The sequence below is a fragment of the Chenopodium album genome, chromosome 13 (assembly GCF_948465745.1).
Source record: "Chenopodium album chromosome 13, dcCheAlbu1.1, whole genome shotgun sequence".
Taxonomy (NCBI): Eukaryota; Viridiplantae; Streptophyta; class Magnoliopsida; order Caryophyllales; family Amaranthaceae; genus Chenopodium; species Chenopodium album.
In genome coordinates, this window is record NC_137846.1 from 23,867,748 (window position 1) to 23,883,208 (window position 15,461).

Genomic DNA, 15,461 nt, shown 5'->3' on the forward strand with positions numbered 1-15,461 from the left:
CAAATTTTTTTTGCAAGATTTGAGAGAACAATCGACAATAAAATAGAGAAGTTCGTGAGAGGACTTGAGAGAGTTTTTCGAAAATTTTTGAGGGCAAAATGTCCGAAAATGAACAATTGAGGGTACTTATACCCCATTTTGACTCTTGATTTGACAATTTTTGCATGTATTCGACAGTTGGAATTAAAGCGCTTTTCAAATTTCAGTGTTGGAAGAATGACACGTGATAGTTGATCGGTCAAACTTACAACACTTCAAGTTCCAAGCCAGCATAAGTTTTTCAAGTTAAGCGTAATCAAAAATTTCCAAGCCGACCTATATACGTCAAGTTAAGCGTATCTGCTTTCTAGATACGCTCACTTGGGGGGCAAATCGTAGTTTTTCAAACCAACCTTTATACTTCAAGTTGAGCATATCTGCTTTTCAAATACGCTCACTTGGGGGCAAATCAAAGATTTTCAAGCCGCTCTAACATGCACTTGTTTATTCAAATATCACTTTTCAAGAGACCACACCAGTTGCACAAATGTACTCAGTTGGGGAGCTAGTTGTACGGGATGATACCAGCACTGATATGAATAAGGTAAATTAGGTCAAAATCTTTACATTTGGATCTATCATCTCTAATACCGGCTTGTAATCCCCCATAATTTTTGATCGAGTAAATTATAGTTATATTTTATTACTAGATGTAAACCCGTGCGATGTATGAATTTTTATCTAATATTTTTGTATATTCTGTTTATTTTAATAATAAAAAGATCATATCTTTTAAAGATAAATTTTATCATTCTTTTTTGATCTAATCTCATTTTCTTCTTACAAAAAATTATTATCAATAAGAACTATAAAGACTTTGTTTTTCTAATTGTGACTTTACGTACTTTAGATATTAATGTTAACAATTATCATAGATAATATAAAAGGATTACATTTTTTAATTGTGATTTTCTTTTAAATCATCATAATAACAGTTATTATATTTATTTTTCTTAATTTGAATTTGTATTCATGATTTTTTTTAATATTATTTTAAGGATAAAATGTTTTAAAAATATTTTATATAATTATGATTTAATATGTACATAAGATTAATTAATGATTTAAATTCTAAACCGGTATAATTTAACTTCATAAATCTCATTTTTCAATCAATTTTGGACAAAATTATTGAACAAAGTTTGTTTTAATTGAGGGATAGACCTAAGAAATAAAAAATAAGAAATGAAGTTAATTTAATATATTCATAAAATTAATTAATTAAAAACTAAAGAGGCTTATAAAAAAATTTAATAAATGTAAACAATTTATAAAAATCCTCATTGTCCAATAGCACCATATCCAAACTTATTAAGCTATCTTGTTTGTGGAATTTTAGTATGTCAAACAGGCGAGAAATTCATACTTTGATTTTCCAATCATTTTGCTTAGATCTACATGTAAAAACAAAATTCAATAAACAAAACATAAGCATATAATCGTTAAGTATCCCAAAAAAAAATTAAGTGGTGATTACAAATATAAATTTAAATAGATTTTAAAAATTAAAATAAGAATTACCTAGCCATTGATTACCTAAAACGAAACAAAACTACTTATACAAAATTCCCTTTATGTGGTTTTGTATTAATACGAAATTTTGTTTGTGTCGTATGATGCGTCAATTTATAATGGTTGGTATGACAAATTTTAATTTAATTATGATTAAGTAACATTTTTTAGTTCTTATCATAAATTTTATTAAAAAATTTCTTTGGTGGTAGTTTATCATTTAAATTTAATACTGTTATTTATGATAAAATAATACGTTTTTTTTTTATAAATTATCATATAAGTTATTTTTTCTAAATTATCATGTTTAAATTTATAATTACACGATAAGGATCTTACCCATATAATAATCATACTTTTTTTTGTAGATGATCATAAACGTTTTTTTTTAAGTTGTCATACTCCCCGTATTTTAATAAGCGTCACACTTACCAAATCCGGCCGTGTTTTAATAAGTGTTACCCTTTCTTTTTTGGAAAAAAACTACATTTAAATACCATCTCTCTCTTTTCTCATGGTCCCCACCCAAACCCACTACTACTTTTTATTATATTTTTCCTCTCACATTCATTACTTTTTAATAAAATACTAACCCCACTATCTTTCTTTTATAATTTTTTTAATATTTCTACTACCCCACTTACCTCTTATTTTATTTAAGTCAATTAAATTGTCTAAAACTATGTGTTGGTCAAACTGTAACACTTATTAAAATATGGAGGGAGTATACATTGTTTTTTTTTTTTTTTTTTTTTTTTTTTGGTAAATTTTGATATTCAAATTTGAATATCTAAAGATAATCTTTACTTCTTAATAAAAGATAATGGGAAATTCTCATTGGTAGCTATGTAAAATTGCACATTCTCAATGGTAACAAATTTTTTTTACAAATTCTCTCAAATAGCATTACTTTTGATAAGTTTCTCTAACATGACAATATTTTTGTATTTAACAAGTAATTAGCTTAAATAAAAAATAATTAGCCTAATAATTAACATTATCCCAAAAATACCAAATAATTAACAAAAAAAGAAATAAAAACAAATAAAAAAAAAAGAGAGAAAGAAATAAAAAAACAAAAGTAATAAACCCCTTTTTCTCTTCTCGGCTGCTCCCCTTTTTGATCTTCATCACCAATCAATCATCATATTCATCAGCACCGTTAATCACCATCAATAGGCCTCATCATAAACTACCATCAAGAATCTCAGCCCTTGGATATCTAAAATGAATCGCAGCCGTTGAACAAGATGAAGAGCTCCCGCTTTAAAAGTAAATCAAATTGAGGCTTTTTATTAATTATAAATTGCGGGGCTGCACTATTCGAATCGACGGCAGTTTGTCGTCTGGAGGCTTTCGGTCATGGTGGAGCGGCATCGCTGCTTGCGCGGGCGAATAGTGAGAACGGTGAGGTAGGGGTAATTGTGGTGTTAAGTGGAGGGAGTTGGAGCTGCAAATTGCTTCTGGGTGGTGTGATTTGGTGTTGAGGTGAGGTGTCGCCGGCGTCGGCGTGCGGTTTCAGGGGTAGTATGCGTTGGCGCGCGGTGGTCGAGGTGGGAGCAAGGTGGCTGGGTATTTTTATTTGTTCTTTTTTTTTTTTTTTTTTTTTTTGTAAATTATGAGACTAATTTTTTTTTTTTAATTAAGCTAATTAGTTGCTGATTGTAAAAATATTGTTATATTTGGGAAACTTATAAAAAGTAATGTTGTTTAAGAGAATTTGTCAAATATTTTGTTATCATTGAGAATATACAAAACTACATGGTTACCATTGAGAGTTTCCGAAAGATAATTTTTAGTTTTAAAAATAATTTAGATCCTAAAAAATCACTATTCGTTGTTTTTATCTACGTGGAAAAATTATTAAATCTCATTTGCCACTTTTGCTTAGGTGGCGAGTGAATTTTTTAATTCAAAATAAAGTACAAATCTAATTTTTAATTGGTCGAAATAATACTTATGCTTATGTGACGCGCCGAATGCTCCCGAAAAATGTCTACTTTATTTATATATATTAGATTAAACATACGATTATTTTTTCAATGTAATTAAATATTTTGAAAAATAGTAAATTTATTCTAAATTATTTAGTCATTATTCTACCCATACAAGTTAAAATCCTAGTTTAAACTACCTCATAGCCCAACTTTATATTTTATTTCTAACTTTGGTATGCAATTGGACCTGAACAAGCAATTCTATTTTTATTTGGACTAGAAAACTCCAAAACCATTTGCTAGTATTTAAATACTTTATAACTTATTTTTCCTAAAAGAACTGACAAACAACTCCCTTCATGTAGCTGATATTACTCCTTTTGCTTTCGCTTGTTTTTTCACGGCCCAAAAACAACGGCGAAAAAAATTCGAAGTTGTTGCCGTCAAAGACACCTGACCATCCGCTAGAAGCCACCTACATACTGCCCCTGAACCACCACACGCCTAGCCACAGTTTGCCCCTTCTGTTTCTTGCTTTCTCTTTTGTTAATTTATTCCAAGTTTTAATCTGCATTAATTTTTGAATTTCAATTGTTATAAATATTGATTAATAGTAATAATAACTGAGACTTCTATCAACCGATAATGTGGTGTGCAAGAAACAAAACAGACTAATCGGGTTTATGTACTGGTGTGGTGGCGTCTACTGTGGGTTGCACCGCTACCCTAAGGTACATTCTGGTGGGTTTGATCACAAAGCTCTTGGACGTCAAGTTCTCTCCAAAATGTTGCATGCTTTGAATTCAAGGCTCCCAAATTGAGTTATGTATAAACTTTGTAAGAAAGAAAAATAAAATTTATAATGTATCACTTCAGTGCAAAATTTAGAGATATCTTATGTTGTTATAATGCTAAGGAAACGAGTTAGGTTTGCTTTGGAGGAAAACACATTGTCCCACACTAGTGGGATAAGGGAGTTTTACTTGTTTTATATTTTGGAGGAAATGAGTTTGTCCTACATTGATGGGAGAACAAAGTTTTACTCAATTTAAATATGTAGGTTTGAATGTAGATGTTTGAAGAACTACACCTTGTGTTATATGTTAGAAGGGCCATCCTTACGCGCTCTACTGTTGTTCGGCTGGTTCGGTTTGTATTTGTGGCAGGTGTGTGGTGTGCCTATCTTTTTTGGGCCATGTCGTAACTGACGGTCCAGTTTTTATGAATATTGAAAATGGTTGTAACTGCCACTAACTTTTTTTCCCTTTATTATTTTGTGCCTTGATTTCCTCTCAATTACGGCTTTGTTTTCACTTAAAAACTGATCTTAGGATTGCTTTGAAACACACAAAAAATTAGGGCTGGCAAACAGGTCGGGTCAGGTCAGGTTTAGGTTGACCTGTTTACCTAAACAGGTCGGGACCCCCCGACATGAACCCGACCTGTTTACTTAAACAGGTCAGAAAATTCAACCTACCCCGACCTAATTTAAAACAGGTTGACCTGAACCCAACCTGCCTTAATCTGTTTTTTTTATTATTTATTTAACCCGTTGTGTAAACCTTTAAAACATATGAATATTTAATCTTAATCAAGATTAAACAACATAAAATGCAAACTCGAAGCACACATATTGTCATTGCCACTTCAAAATCAAAGCAAAAGCAAGTGCTTCCATACAGCAATTATAAGTAGGCATATAAGTCCAAAGTACTTCCAAGAGTTCCAAATAGGTTGAGATGAAGATTCACAAGCTTGAATCAGTAGTTTTGATGGAGAAATGTTGAAAACGGTGTAAATGAAAGTGAAGAGAGATGAGAGAGAAAGAGAATGAGTGAGAGTAAATGAGCAAGAGAAAGCGACGTGAGGTTAGGTGAGGTGAGTGAGAATTATTTTTAGGTTTTTACTTTCTAGTCATTCATTTTAGCCGTTAAAGTTAAGACTAGCTTAGACTTACATAGTTTGGGCTTGGCCATATTAAAAATTTAGGCTTAAAATTTAAATTAAATTAAGTAATGCGAGTTGGGTTCGGGTTGTCCCGACCTGAAACTGACCCAATTAGTTAAACGGGTCTAGGCAGGTTGGTTTTGGGTTGGGATTTCCAACCTGAACCCAACCTGTTTAACTTCATGTCGGGATCAGGTTGACCCAATTACATAAATGGGTTGAAAAATCTCACTTAAGACCCATTTATTTCAGGTTGGATTCGGGTCGGGTCGGCTTTTGTCGGCCCTACAAAAAAAATTCGTTCAACTTCTTCCTTTGAAAACTCCAGCTTTCCTCAAAAATAGTTCTAAGCATATTGTGATTTTCTAATCTCTCTTTTTGAGTGGACATTAAGAGGGATTGTTGTGTTAAATCTTAGGAGCCAATGCCATCTCCAATTATTGCTTCTAAGATATGTTCTTAACGTGTCACAACGTTTATTTTTCTGTTTTAATTTTGAAAGTTTAAGCAAAATTAAAAAATAGACGATAACGTTGCATCTTTAAGGTTCATTCTTATAAATAGACGATAACCTTGATCGAAACTCAAGAATGTCATTGAAAAGAACAATCATACGAGCTTGTTTTAAAACAAAATCATCACAAATAACAAATCAAGGAGAAAGACAAAATAAAGATAAAAATATAAACTACATAGTTGATAGTACTATTTTTTAACGTCCTCCATGGTACAAGCATCCCATCTGATTAAATATTTTCCTTCATTACATGAAGCGCAGCAACATGGCAAGGGGCAATTAAAACCTAATAATTGATTCAAGGTGTTAAAATTCCTATGAAGCAAAAATTTTATAGTTGGTTCACTCTCAAATACATGAATTAAAACATCATTCAAAATATAGTAGTTCTACATTATTGATTTCAAGTTATAATAAGAAAGTAAACAGTGAAATTACTTCATATGAACTTATATACTATTAATATCATATGTTTTTTATAAGTTTGAGTAATCCAACAAACATTATGACCATTTGTAAGTTAAAAATAAAAAACATAAACAACAATGCAAATATTTAACAATAAACATAAAAAAAAAAAAAAAAAAATCAATGCAAATAGCTAATTAAAAAAAAAAAAACACTTAGCTCATGTCTACCTCTTGGTTATAATAATTTTTTGATTAGTAGTTCAAGAAATATCGCCAAATGAAATATTAATCAATTTTTATAAAAAACCAACTCTCTTCATTAATGACGCTGACTAAGACGTCATTACCTCTAATAAGAAATTTGTATTTATTGATAACATAATATATCTTTTTGATGACGACTATAACGTAATATATTTTTTTTTCGTAACGTATTAGTATATATGACGCCAATAAAATTCACCAATAAGAATTCCCACCTACTTGTACTACATGGCGCCAAACACCGAAATCCCCTTAATTTTCCCTATCATTTTTTATTTATTTATGGTGAGTAGGAAATTTGTAAGTGGTGTTGTATGCTTGGCCAAAATACAACCATTGTATGTGTGTTATTAGCAATAGGATAAAATTCGCCATTAAAAAAAAAATAAAAAAATTGACATGACTTTTGTTGGTTCTTTGTTTTCTATTATATGCGTTATTAGCAATAGGATGAAAGTGATGAAAGATGGAAAAAAAGTTATGATCGAGTGAAAACAGTGGTGATCATGTGAAGTGAGTATAAAAAGACTTAAAGAAGGTGGTGAGTTTTTCCATTTCTTATTGGTGAATTTTGTATTTTTTTTTTCCATCAACATACATTCAATAAATTAATCATAAGCATATTTAATCTATATTGGTTAATTATTAATGCACAAATAAATCCATTATTGGAGATCACTTTAATTAAAATCATATCAACCTAAATTCGAATTATTAATTAATTATCTTATTAAGCGTGATTTCAAGTAAAAAATTACCTATAAACCTGCAGGAAATGTGTGATCAAGCAATAACAATAAATCATGAATAATCAAGCAATGTATAAAAGGAAGAAGACATATTAACAAATTATATATAAACTAGTTTTGTGTCCGTGCGATGCCCGGATTGTTTATTGAATTAAAAGATAAATTTTTAATCTATATGTCAAATTTTAAAATATATCATCGATACAAAATTAGTTAGCAATTGATGTGCTTTTGTGACAATTTGCTATCTAGTAGGCATATAATGACTAATAATAATGTTAGTGGCAATGTTCGATTTAATACATAAAAAAAATAAGCAAAAAATAAATTAAATAAAATAAATGTTCAAAGCCTGTTGGGTTGACCCGAACCCATAACTTTGGGCAAGGATTGAACATTTCTTGACTCATAACCTAAAATGACCCAATCCAAGATAACTTATGACCCGACCCTAATTGACATGTCTACATAGTAATAAAATTCTGTTAGATTGTGAAGCATATTATTTTAACCGATTAGTATATATTATAAATGGATGTTTTACGCTTTAAACTACTTCCTTCGCTCTAAAAAATATTATGATATAAAAAATAAATTTATATGATAATTGTTTAGAATTATAATCTAATAATTTTTTTGAATAAAATTATAATTCAATTTGTACATTTGAAGTATTGGTATTTTATCGAAAATAAAACTCTAAACTAACAATTTTATTCTAAAATTCTATCCAAATAGAATTCTAAACTAACTTTTTTTAGCTTGTGAAGTCTATTTAAATCTATCCAAAGTGGCACGACACTTGGCGAAAAGTTGAAACGCCAAGTGTCTTTGTCTCGTGATCTGGCTAAAAGTTTAGTTTTATATATTAGTTATATGATTATTTGTAAATTAACAAATTATGTAAAACTTTATATATATCTTGACACAAAAATTATCATCATAATAAAATGGGAAATTCTCTTTAGTGAACTCCAAGTTTTTAAGTTTTCAAGTGGTAAACATTCTTAAATTTTATTATCAATGGTAAACCTAAATTTTTATTACCATTGATAAGTGTTATTTTAATAAAAAAATCCTAAACTATAGTTAGTTTTTTTTTTTAATAATTAAATTATTATAGAAATATTTTTCAAAAAAAAAAAAAAAAACCCCACCCAACCAGCGGCCCCAACCACCAGCCCTCCCTTTGCCGGCGCCGCTGCCACCCAGACCCCCTCCCTTTTCTGGCGCCGGCGACCAGCCCACCACCCTCCTTCTTCGATTTCCACCTCTCTTCCCTTGAAACCACCTAGAACCTCACCTCCCCCACCCTCGAAACCACCTGGAAACCTCCCCCACCCCAAAAACCCTCGGCGACCTCTCCTCCATCCCCGAAAACCCCGGCCACCCAGCCCACCACCCACCCCTCCTTTATCCCGATTTTTTCGCTCTAAATGGAGGCCGGATTTATGCTCGAATTTGCTCAATTTTTCCAGGTTGGTGTGGGTTCGAATTTCTTAGGGTTTTTTTTTGGTGTTTTGCTCGAAATTGGGGGATTGTAGCTCTGAATTTTTGGTGATTTGATTGCTATTTGTTGTTTAATTTGATGGGACTTTAGGGTCGAATTTGATGGGGGTTTGTTGGTCGAGTTTCTGGGGGTTTTAGGTCGAATTTCAGGATGTTTTTAAGTCGAATTTCTGCCGGCGGTGGTGGGGGAAATGGGAAAGAGAGAGGTGCGGGGTGGGCGACGATGGGGGAAAGGAGAAAGAGAGGAGGTGCGAGAGGTGAGGGAGGCTGGGCGTCGCCGGTCGGAGGTGGGGAGGCCAGGCATTCCGACTGGGGGTTGGCCGCCGGCGTGGGTGGGTGCAGGGGAGGGGGAGCTGGCAGTGGGTGGGGGGAATGGGTGGTTGATTTTTTTTTTAAATTTTAGTATAATTATTAAAAAAATAATTAAAAACCTAACTATAGTTAAATGTTATTGTTAAAAAAATAAAAAAACCTAACTATAGTTAAATTTTTTATAAAATATAATAATTAATGGCACCATTAATAATTATAAAAAGTTTAGGAGTACCAAAGATAATTTTAAAAAACTTTGTTTACCACTTAGAATTTTAAAAACTTGGAGTTCACCAAAGAGAATTTCCCTAATAAAATCCTTAAAGCATAATATTAGCAAGATCCTAGATATAATACTAAACAGATTAATAACAAATCATACCATGTCATTAAATAAAGACCAAAGCTTTATCATAACACGATACTAGAAATTAATGTGATATTAGAAACATTAAAATAATATTTTAAGCATGGCTTTTATATCAAAAGAATAGTTAAGTAATTGAATTACTCAATTTGAATTTTGATGCATTATATCTCTTTTTATCATAACAATACACACATTAGTAAAATAAAAAAATATTAAATCAAACAAATAAATCAAATAATAATTTAAAAACAGATTTGGGACGAAACCCTCAGTACTATCAACCTTTCACGTCGATATCTAAGTCAACTTCGAGCTTGGTTAGGAGTATTCGAATCTCGTGAATGAGGAATCGCGACTAATCAAAGAAATACGGTTTTTCATGAAATACCCCTAAGTTTTAACACAAATCCCCAAATACCACCAAAAGTTTAAAAACTGATGATTGTATACGGTGAATTCGTAACACAGTAGTATATGGTGAATTCGTAAGATCTCATAAATGGCAGTTTAACGTCCGTTAACAAACAAGGCATTGTATGGTATTGTGTATAAAGTGAATGGTATATGGTGAATTTAAAAAATGTTGGTGGTATTTGGTGAATTATGTTAAAACTCAGGGGTATTTCGTGAAAAACCCGAAAGAAATATCAAGGATGTGTGTTTAATGTGTTTAGGCTAGGCTTAGAAAATCAAGAAAGAGATAGAGAAAGAATAAGCTTTAACTTAGAGAGGGGAATTAGATGATGATTGTTAATGATCAAGTTTATTGATAATTGACAAGGGGTGAGAAACTACCTCTATTTATAAGGAAAAAAGAGGGTCGAAGGATTAGAAAAGATCCGAATTCGAATCGGAATAAAACTCTTGCGATAAGGAGCAGTTTTTGCGGTTTTTGTTTTTATCATATTTTTTGATCCAGAAATCGGAATAAAATAAATAATATGTGTTGGAAAGATCCTGAAGTGCAATTTTCAAACCAATTAGAATCAGATTAAAATCTTTTGTAAAAAAAAAGATATTGCCGAAATAGTAGAAAGGTGTCAGTTTTGGATAAAGTTTGGTATTTCGTTCATATATTTTTTGTTATAGCTTAGAATTGGGATTATGATATATCATTGGAAAGATAATTTCAAGGGCTATCCAACCATATAAGATTTGGATCTAAATTATAAGGCACAAAAATCATATCTGAACATCTTTGAACTTGAATGGAACTAGGACTTTCAAAAAGTGAAGTTTTATTCTATTTCAAATTCTTTGATCTTTATCTTTGGGAAATGATAGATTAAAACCTTCTAGAAGCTCCTAAGGAATCCTAATTGGTTTAGGAATGTAATTAAGGTTATAGACCCTCCACATGATCATTGGGTCGTAGGTAAGGGTGGACCTAGGCCTGATTTAGGCTTGGTTTAGTATTGTGGACATAACTTCTGCAAATTTTTCCCTAGACTCTAGTTTAGGTATCTTTCCCTACACCCCCTGCTAAACTACGTCGTTTTACATCTTCTGCCATTTTTTTTTCTTTCTTCTTTTTTCATTTTCGTTAACTTTCTATTCAAGCAACTATATAATGATTTTCCTAACCTAATTTCCTCTTTCTTTCTTTCTTATTTTACTGGTTTCATTTTCTCTGTCCTACATTTTTTATTTTCCCCCAATTTTCTCCCTCTGCTTCCATGGAGATTTCTAGCTCAATTGCGTTTGATCGTGACTGTAATTATAGCTCAATTGCGTTTGATCGTGAGTGTGATTCTATTTTTCCTCCTGGAGTTGGTTTACTCGACTCGTTTACGAATCAATGTGAGTTATTTGTCACTCAATCAATGGATTTTGATTATGCTCTGTTTTTCGTGTGTAATTGCTCGATTTTAATTGTTGATTTCATAGTTTTGCTAATTGTATAAACTATATCTTATATTATGCTCAATTATAATTTTCGATTTGATAGTTTTGCTAATTGTATGCATTATAACTTATATAATACTCGATTATAATTTTTGATCTCATTGTGATTGATGATTTTTTTTATTAATAGTTTTGGTTGTACTGTTGTGATTCTATTGTTTTTAATTGTAATGTTGTTATTTGATTGATGTTTTTTTCCAGTTTTGTGCATTTTAATGAATATCTATAGTTTTATAAAATTTCATTAGTATTTTGCGTCGTATAAAAATAATGTTCATGTATGTCATATTATATGTTCATTTACGTTTATATGTGTAGTAAATGTAATTTATAATTATGTATGTAATCATAAATGTTCATTTATATGTTTCATTATCATTTAAATAGATGTTCATTTATGTAATGTTAAATAATCATTAACATTTTACATGTGGTTATTGTACTGTTATTTATAAATTCATAATTGTAATTGATCATTATTGCTATTGTATGTGTTCATTTGTTATATTTTTATTATTGCAGTGGAAAAAAAGGATGCTATTATTTTTGAAGAAGTAACTAGTTGTGAATTTTTTGGGAAACAATTTCCTTCTGAAGATGTAGCTTATGAAATGTTTAATGAATATGCATTTACAAAGGGCTTTAGAAATAGAATTGGAAAAAGTAAGAGGCGAAGAGATGATTCATTTTCTATGAAAAGATTTGTTTGTACAAATGAGGGTTTTAGAGATGATAAGTGTAAGAATAATAGGGCCTATGAGAGACTTGATATAAGGACTGGTTGCTTAGCTTTTGTGCAGTTTAGTATTGACCGTTCAGGTGTATATACATGTACAAGACATGAGATGGTCCATAATCATGAAATGATTCCTGTTGACAAGAGATATTTAATAAGGTCTCAAAGGGATATTTCTAAGGAACATATTAATTTCATTTCTATACTTAGATTGAGTGGAGTTAAATTTTTTGATTCTTTGACACTACTAAAATTCGGCTAAATTGCGACCGTTTTTTTACGACCGTCAGAAAAACGGTCGCAAAATTCATATTTTGCGACCGTTTTTTATGCGGTCGCAATATTACGACTGCTTTGAACACGGTCGCAAATTTGCGACCGTTTTACGACCGTTTTTAGCCTTTTAGACGGTCGCTAGGATGTTTGAACAATTAAAAATAATTCCAAATTAAAATAAACCGTTTGCGACCGTCAAAGACGGTCGTAAAATGTCATAATCTGCGACCGTCAAAGAGACGGTCGTAAATGTCAAAATCTGCGACCGTCTTTGACGGTCGTAACCGTCATAATCTGCGACCGTCAAAGAGACGGTCGTAAATGTCAAAATCTGCGACCGTCTATGACGGTCGTAAACGTCATAATCTGCGACCGTCATAGAGACGGTCGTAAATGTCAAAATCTGCGACCGTCTCTGAGACGGTCGTAAATGTCAAAGAGACGGTCGTAATTGTGTTTTTTTTTTATTTTTTTTATTTTTAAAAAAAGGGTATAAAAGAGATTAAAACTCACCCTAACCCTAATATTTTCACAGCCTCTACTCCTTCATTTTCGTATCTCCTCTCTTTCCTTCTCACGTTCTTCCTCTCTCTAATTCTCTTTCTCTTTCTCTTTCTCTAAATTTCCTCCCGTACTATTTCCTCTTCTCCTTCTCCTTCTCGTTCTCTTTTCTCACCTTCCTCCATCTTTGTTTCTTCTTCATTTTATCTTTTTCTTAGTATTTATGTCAACTAATGAATTGTAGTGTTGTATTTTCGTCAAAGTTTGGTATTAATGGTCAAATTCGACCATAAAAATTCCAGATCTTGAGTTTTTATGGTCGAATTTGACCATATAAACCTAAAGAGGAAGAAATTTTGTGAAAGGTATGTATTTCTTCTCTGAATTTTTATTATATTTTTGTTGTTTTATTTTGTTCTCTAATTTCCATGATTGTTCAAATTTTTTCCGATTTTTGTTTGTGTTTTTGTTTGAGTTTTGGTTCGATTTTTGTGTGTTTTTGTTTGAGTTTTGGTTCGAATTTTTGTTGATTTTTTTCAAATAGTGGTTCAATTTTTGTCGAAGTTGTGTGATTGTTCGAATTGTTGTGGGTTTTTTTGAGTTGAATTTTTGTTCGAATTTTGCTTAGTGTTTGTGGGTTTGATTTGTGTTCGTCTTTTTTGCTGATTTTTATTTAATTTTTGTGCATTTTATTTCGATTTTTTGTTTGATTTTTGTAAATTTGTTCGAAATTATATGGGTTGTTTTTGTTGATTTAATTGGATGTTTTTGTTGGTTCAATTTCTGGGTTGATTTTTTTGATAAATTTATGTTTTTTTTGGGTTAAGGGTGGGTGGGTGGTGGTGGGTATTCATGGTTGAAGGTGGGCGAAGGTGGTGGTGGGTAGAGGGCGGCGAATAGTAGTTGTTTAAGGTGGGCAGTGGTGGTGGCTTGGGTAGGTGGGATCTAGTTTCGGTGGGGTCAAGGGTGAGTGGGTGGTGGTTACAGGTGGTTTTTCTTTTTTTTTTTGTTTTTTTTTAAAATTTTAGCGACGGCTTATGGCGGTCGCTAATTCCAAAATTGCGACCGCTGATATTACCTGTCGCAATTTTTATTTTTGCGACCCTTTTCTAAACAGTCGCTGAAAATAATAAAAACGGTCGCAAAAAATCTGCAACCGTCAAACGGTCGCAAAAATGAGTTTTTGCGACCACGTGAATAACGACCACCACCTTACGACCGTTGACGGTCGCAATTGCTAATTGCGACCGTTTTTACTATAATCTGCGACCGTCAGAGACGGTCGCAATTTGGCCGAATTTTAGTAGTGTGAGAGCTTTGAAGAAGGAGGTTGGAGGGTCTCCTAATCTTTGTTTTACAGCTCTTGATTCTTATAATGCTATTTCGGCTGAAAAGAGAGCTAAGCTTGAGGGAGGTGACAGCAATCAACTAATCAAATTTTTTGCTAAGAGACAAATTGATGAAGCAGATTTCTATTATGATTTTGAACAAGATGAAAATGGTGCATTGGTTAGTTTCTTTTGGAGAGATGGAAGGATGATGAGAGATTATCATTACTTTGGTGATTTGTTAGTCTTTGATACTACTTATAGGACCAACAAATATGGTATGATTTGTGCTCCATTTGTTGGTATGAATCATCATGCAAATAATGTGATGTTTGACATGGGATTTATACTTAATGAAAGAACAGAATCATTTGAGTGGTTATTTGATAATTTTCTAACTTCTATGGGAAGGAGATGTCCTATTATAATAATGACTGATCAAGCTCAAGCAATTACAGCTGGTATAAGAAATATTTTCCCCAAAGGTGTTCATCATAGATTATGTGTGTGGCATATTGAACAAAATTCCAAGAAACACATTGGGGCATTGAGATCTTTGGATGGTTTCACTGATTTATTTGGTTATTTGCTAAAGTATTGTGAAACTCCAGCTGAATTTGAGCTTTATTAGAAAAGGTACTTCTGTTATTCTTGAATTTTTATACTTGTTTACAAAATATGAACATTTAGTGGTTTATACATGTTTATTTGTAATGATCATTATTGTTATTCTTAATGATCATGTCTGATTTACATAATGTTGATGAAATATGACTGTGCAAAGGTTGATTGGTTAAGTGATTTATATAAAATTAAAGAGATGTGGTGTCCAGCTTTTTCAAAGAAACATTGGTCTGGAGGTGTGCTTTCATCTCAACGTAGTGAGACAACTAACAAATCAGTTTCTCAAAGGCTTAACAAGACACAAGGTCTATGTGATTTCTATCAAGTGTTTCTCGATGTGGTTCAAGAGTGGAGAAGCAAAGAAAAAGGGAGAGATTATAATACAATCAGAGGTAATCGTCGTTTGGCCTTTGCATACATTGGGATTCTTGTTCATGCTAGATCATTGTATACAATTCAAGCTTATGTGCTTTTTGAGGAAGAGTTCATTAAGGGTACTGCTTGTGATCATAAGGATGTTGGTAT

General features: G+C 31.8%; 1 protein-coding gene across 1 annotated transcript; it reads left to right on the forward strand.

Moving 5' to 3' along the window:
* Positions 1-11,242: 11,242 nt before the first annotated feature.
* LOC145575400 (protein FAR1-RELATED SEQUENCE 5-like) lies at positions 11,243-14,943 on the forward strand. The gene is made up of 3 exons (XM_081633276.1): positions 11,243-11,366; positions 11,994-12,290; positions 14,345-14,943. The coding sequence occupies exons 1-3, from the start codon at positions 11,243-11,245 to the stop codon at positions 14,941-14,943; spliced, it is 1,020 nt and encodes a 339-aa protein (XP_081489402.1).
* Positions 14,944-15,461: the final 518 nt, after the last annotated feature.

What these genes read in the sequence shown, in the direction of transcription:
- LOC145575400 (XM_081633276.1), top strand. Translation starts at nt 11,243, where the DNA reads ATGGAGATTTCTAGCTCAATTGCGTTTGATCGTGACTGTAATTATAGC. An exon ending in CGACTCGTTTACGAATCAAT is followed by an intron (nt 11,367 to 11,993) that starts GTGAGTTATTTG and finishes TTATTATTGCAG; the next exon opens with TGGAAAAAAAGGATGCTATT. An exon ending in GTTTAGTATTGACCGTTCAG is followed by an intron (nt 12,291 to 14,344) that starts GTGTATATACAT and finishes TTTGTTTTACAG; the next exon opens with CTCTTGATTCTTATAATGCT.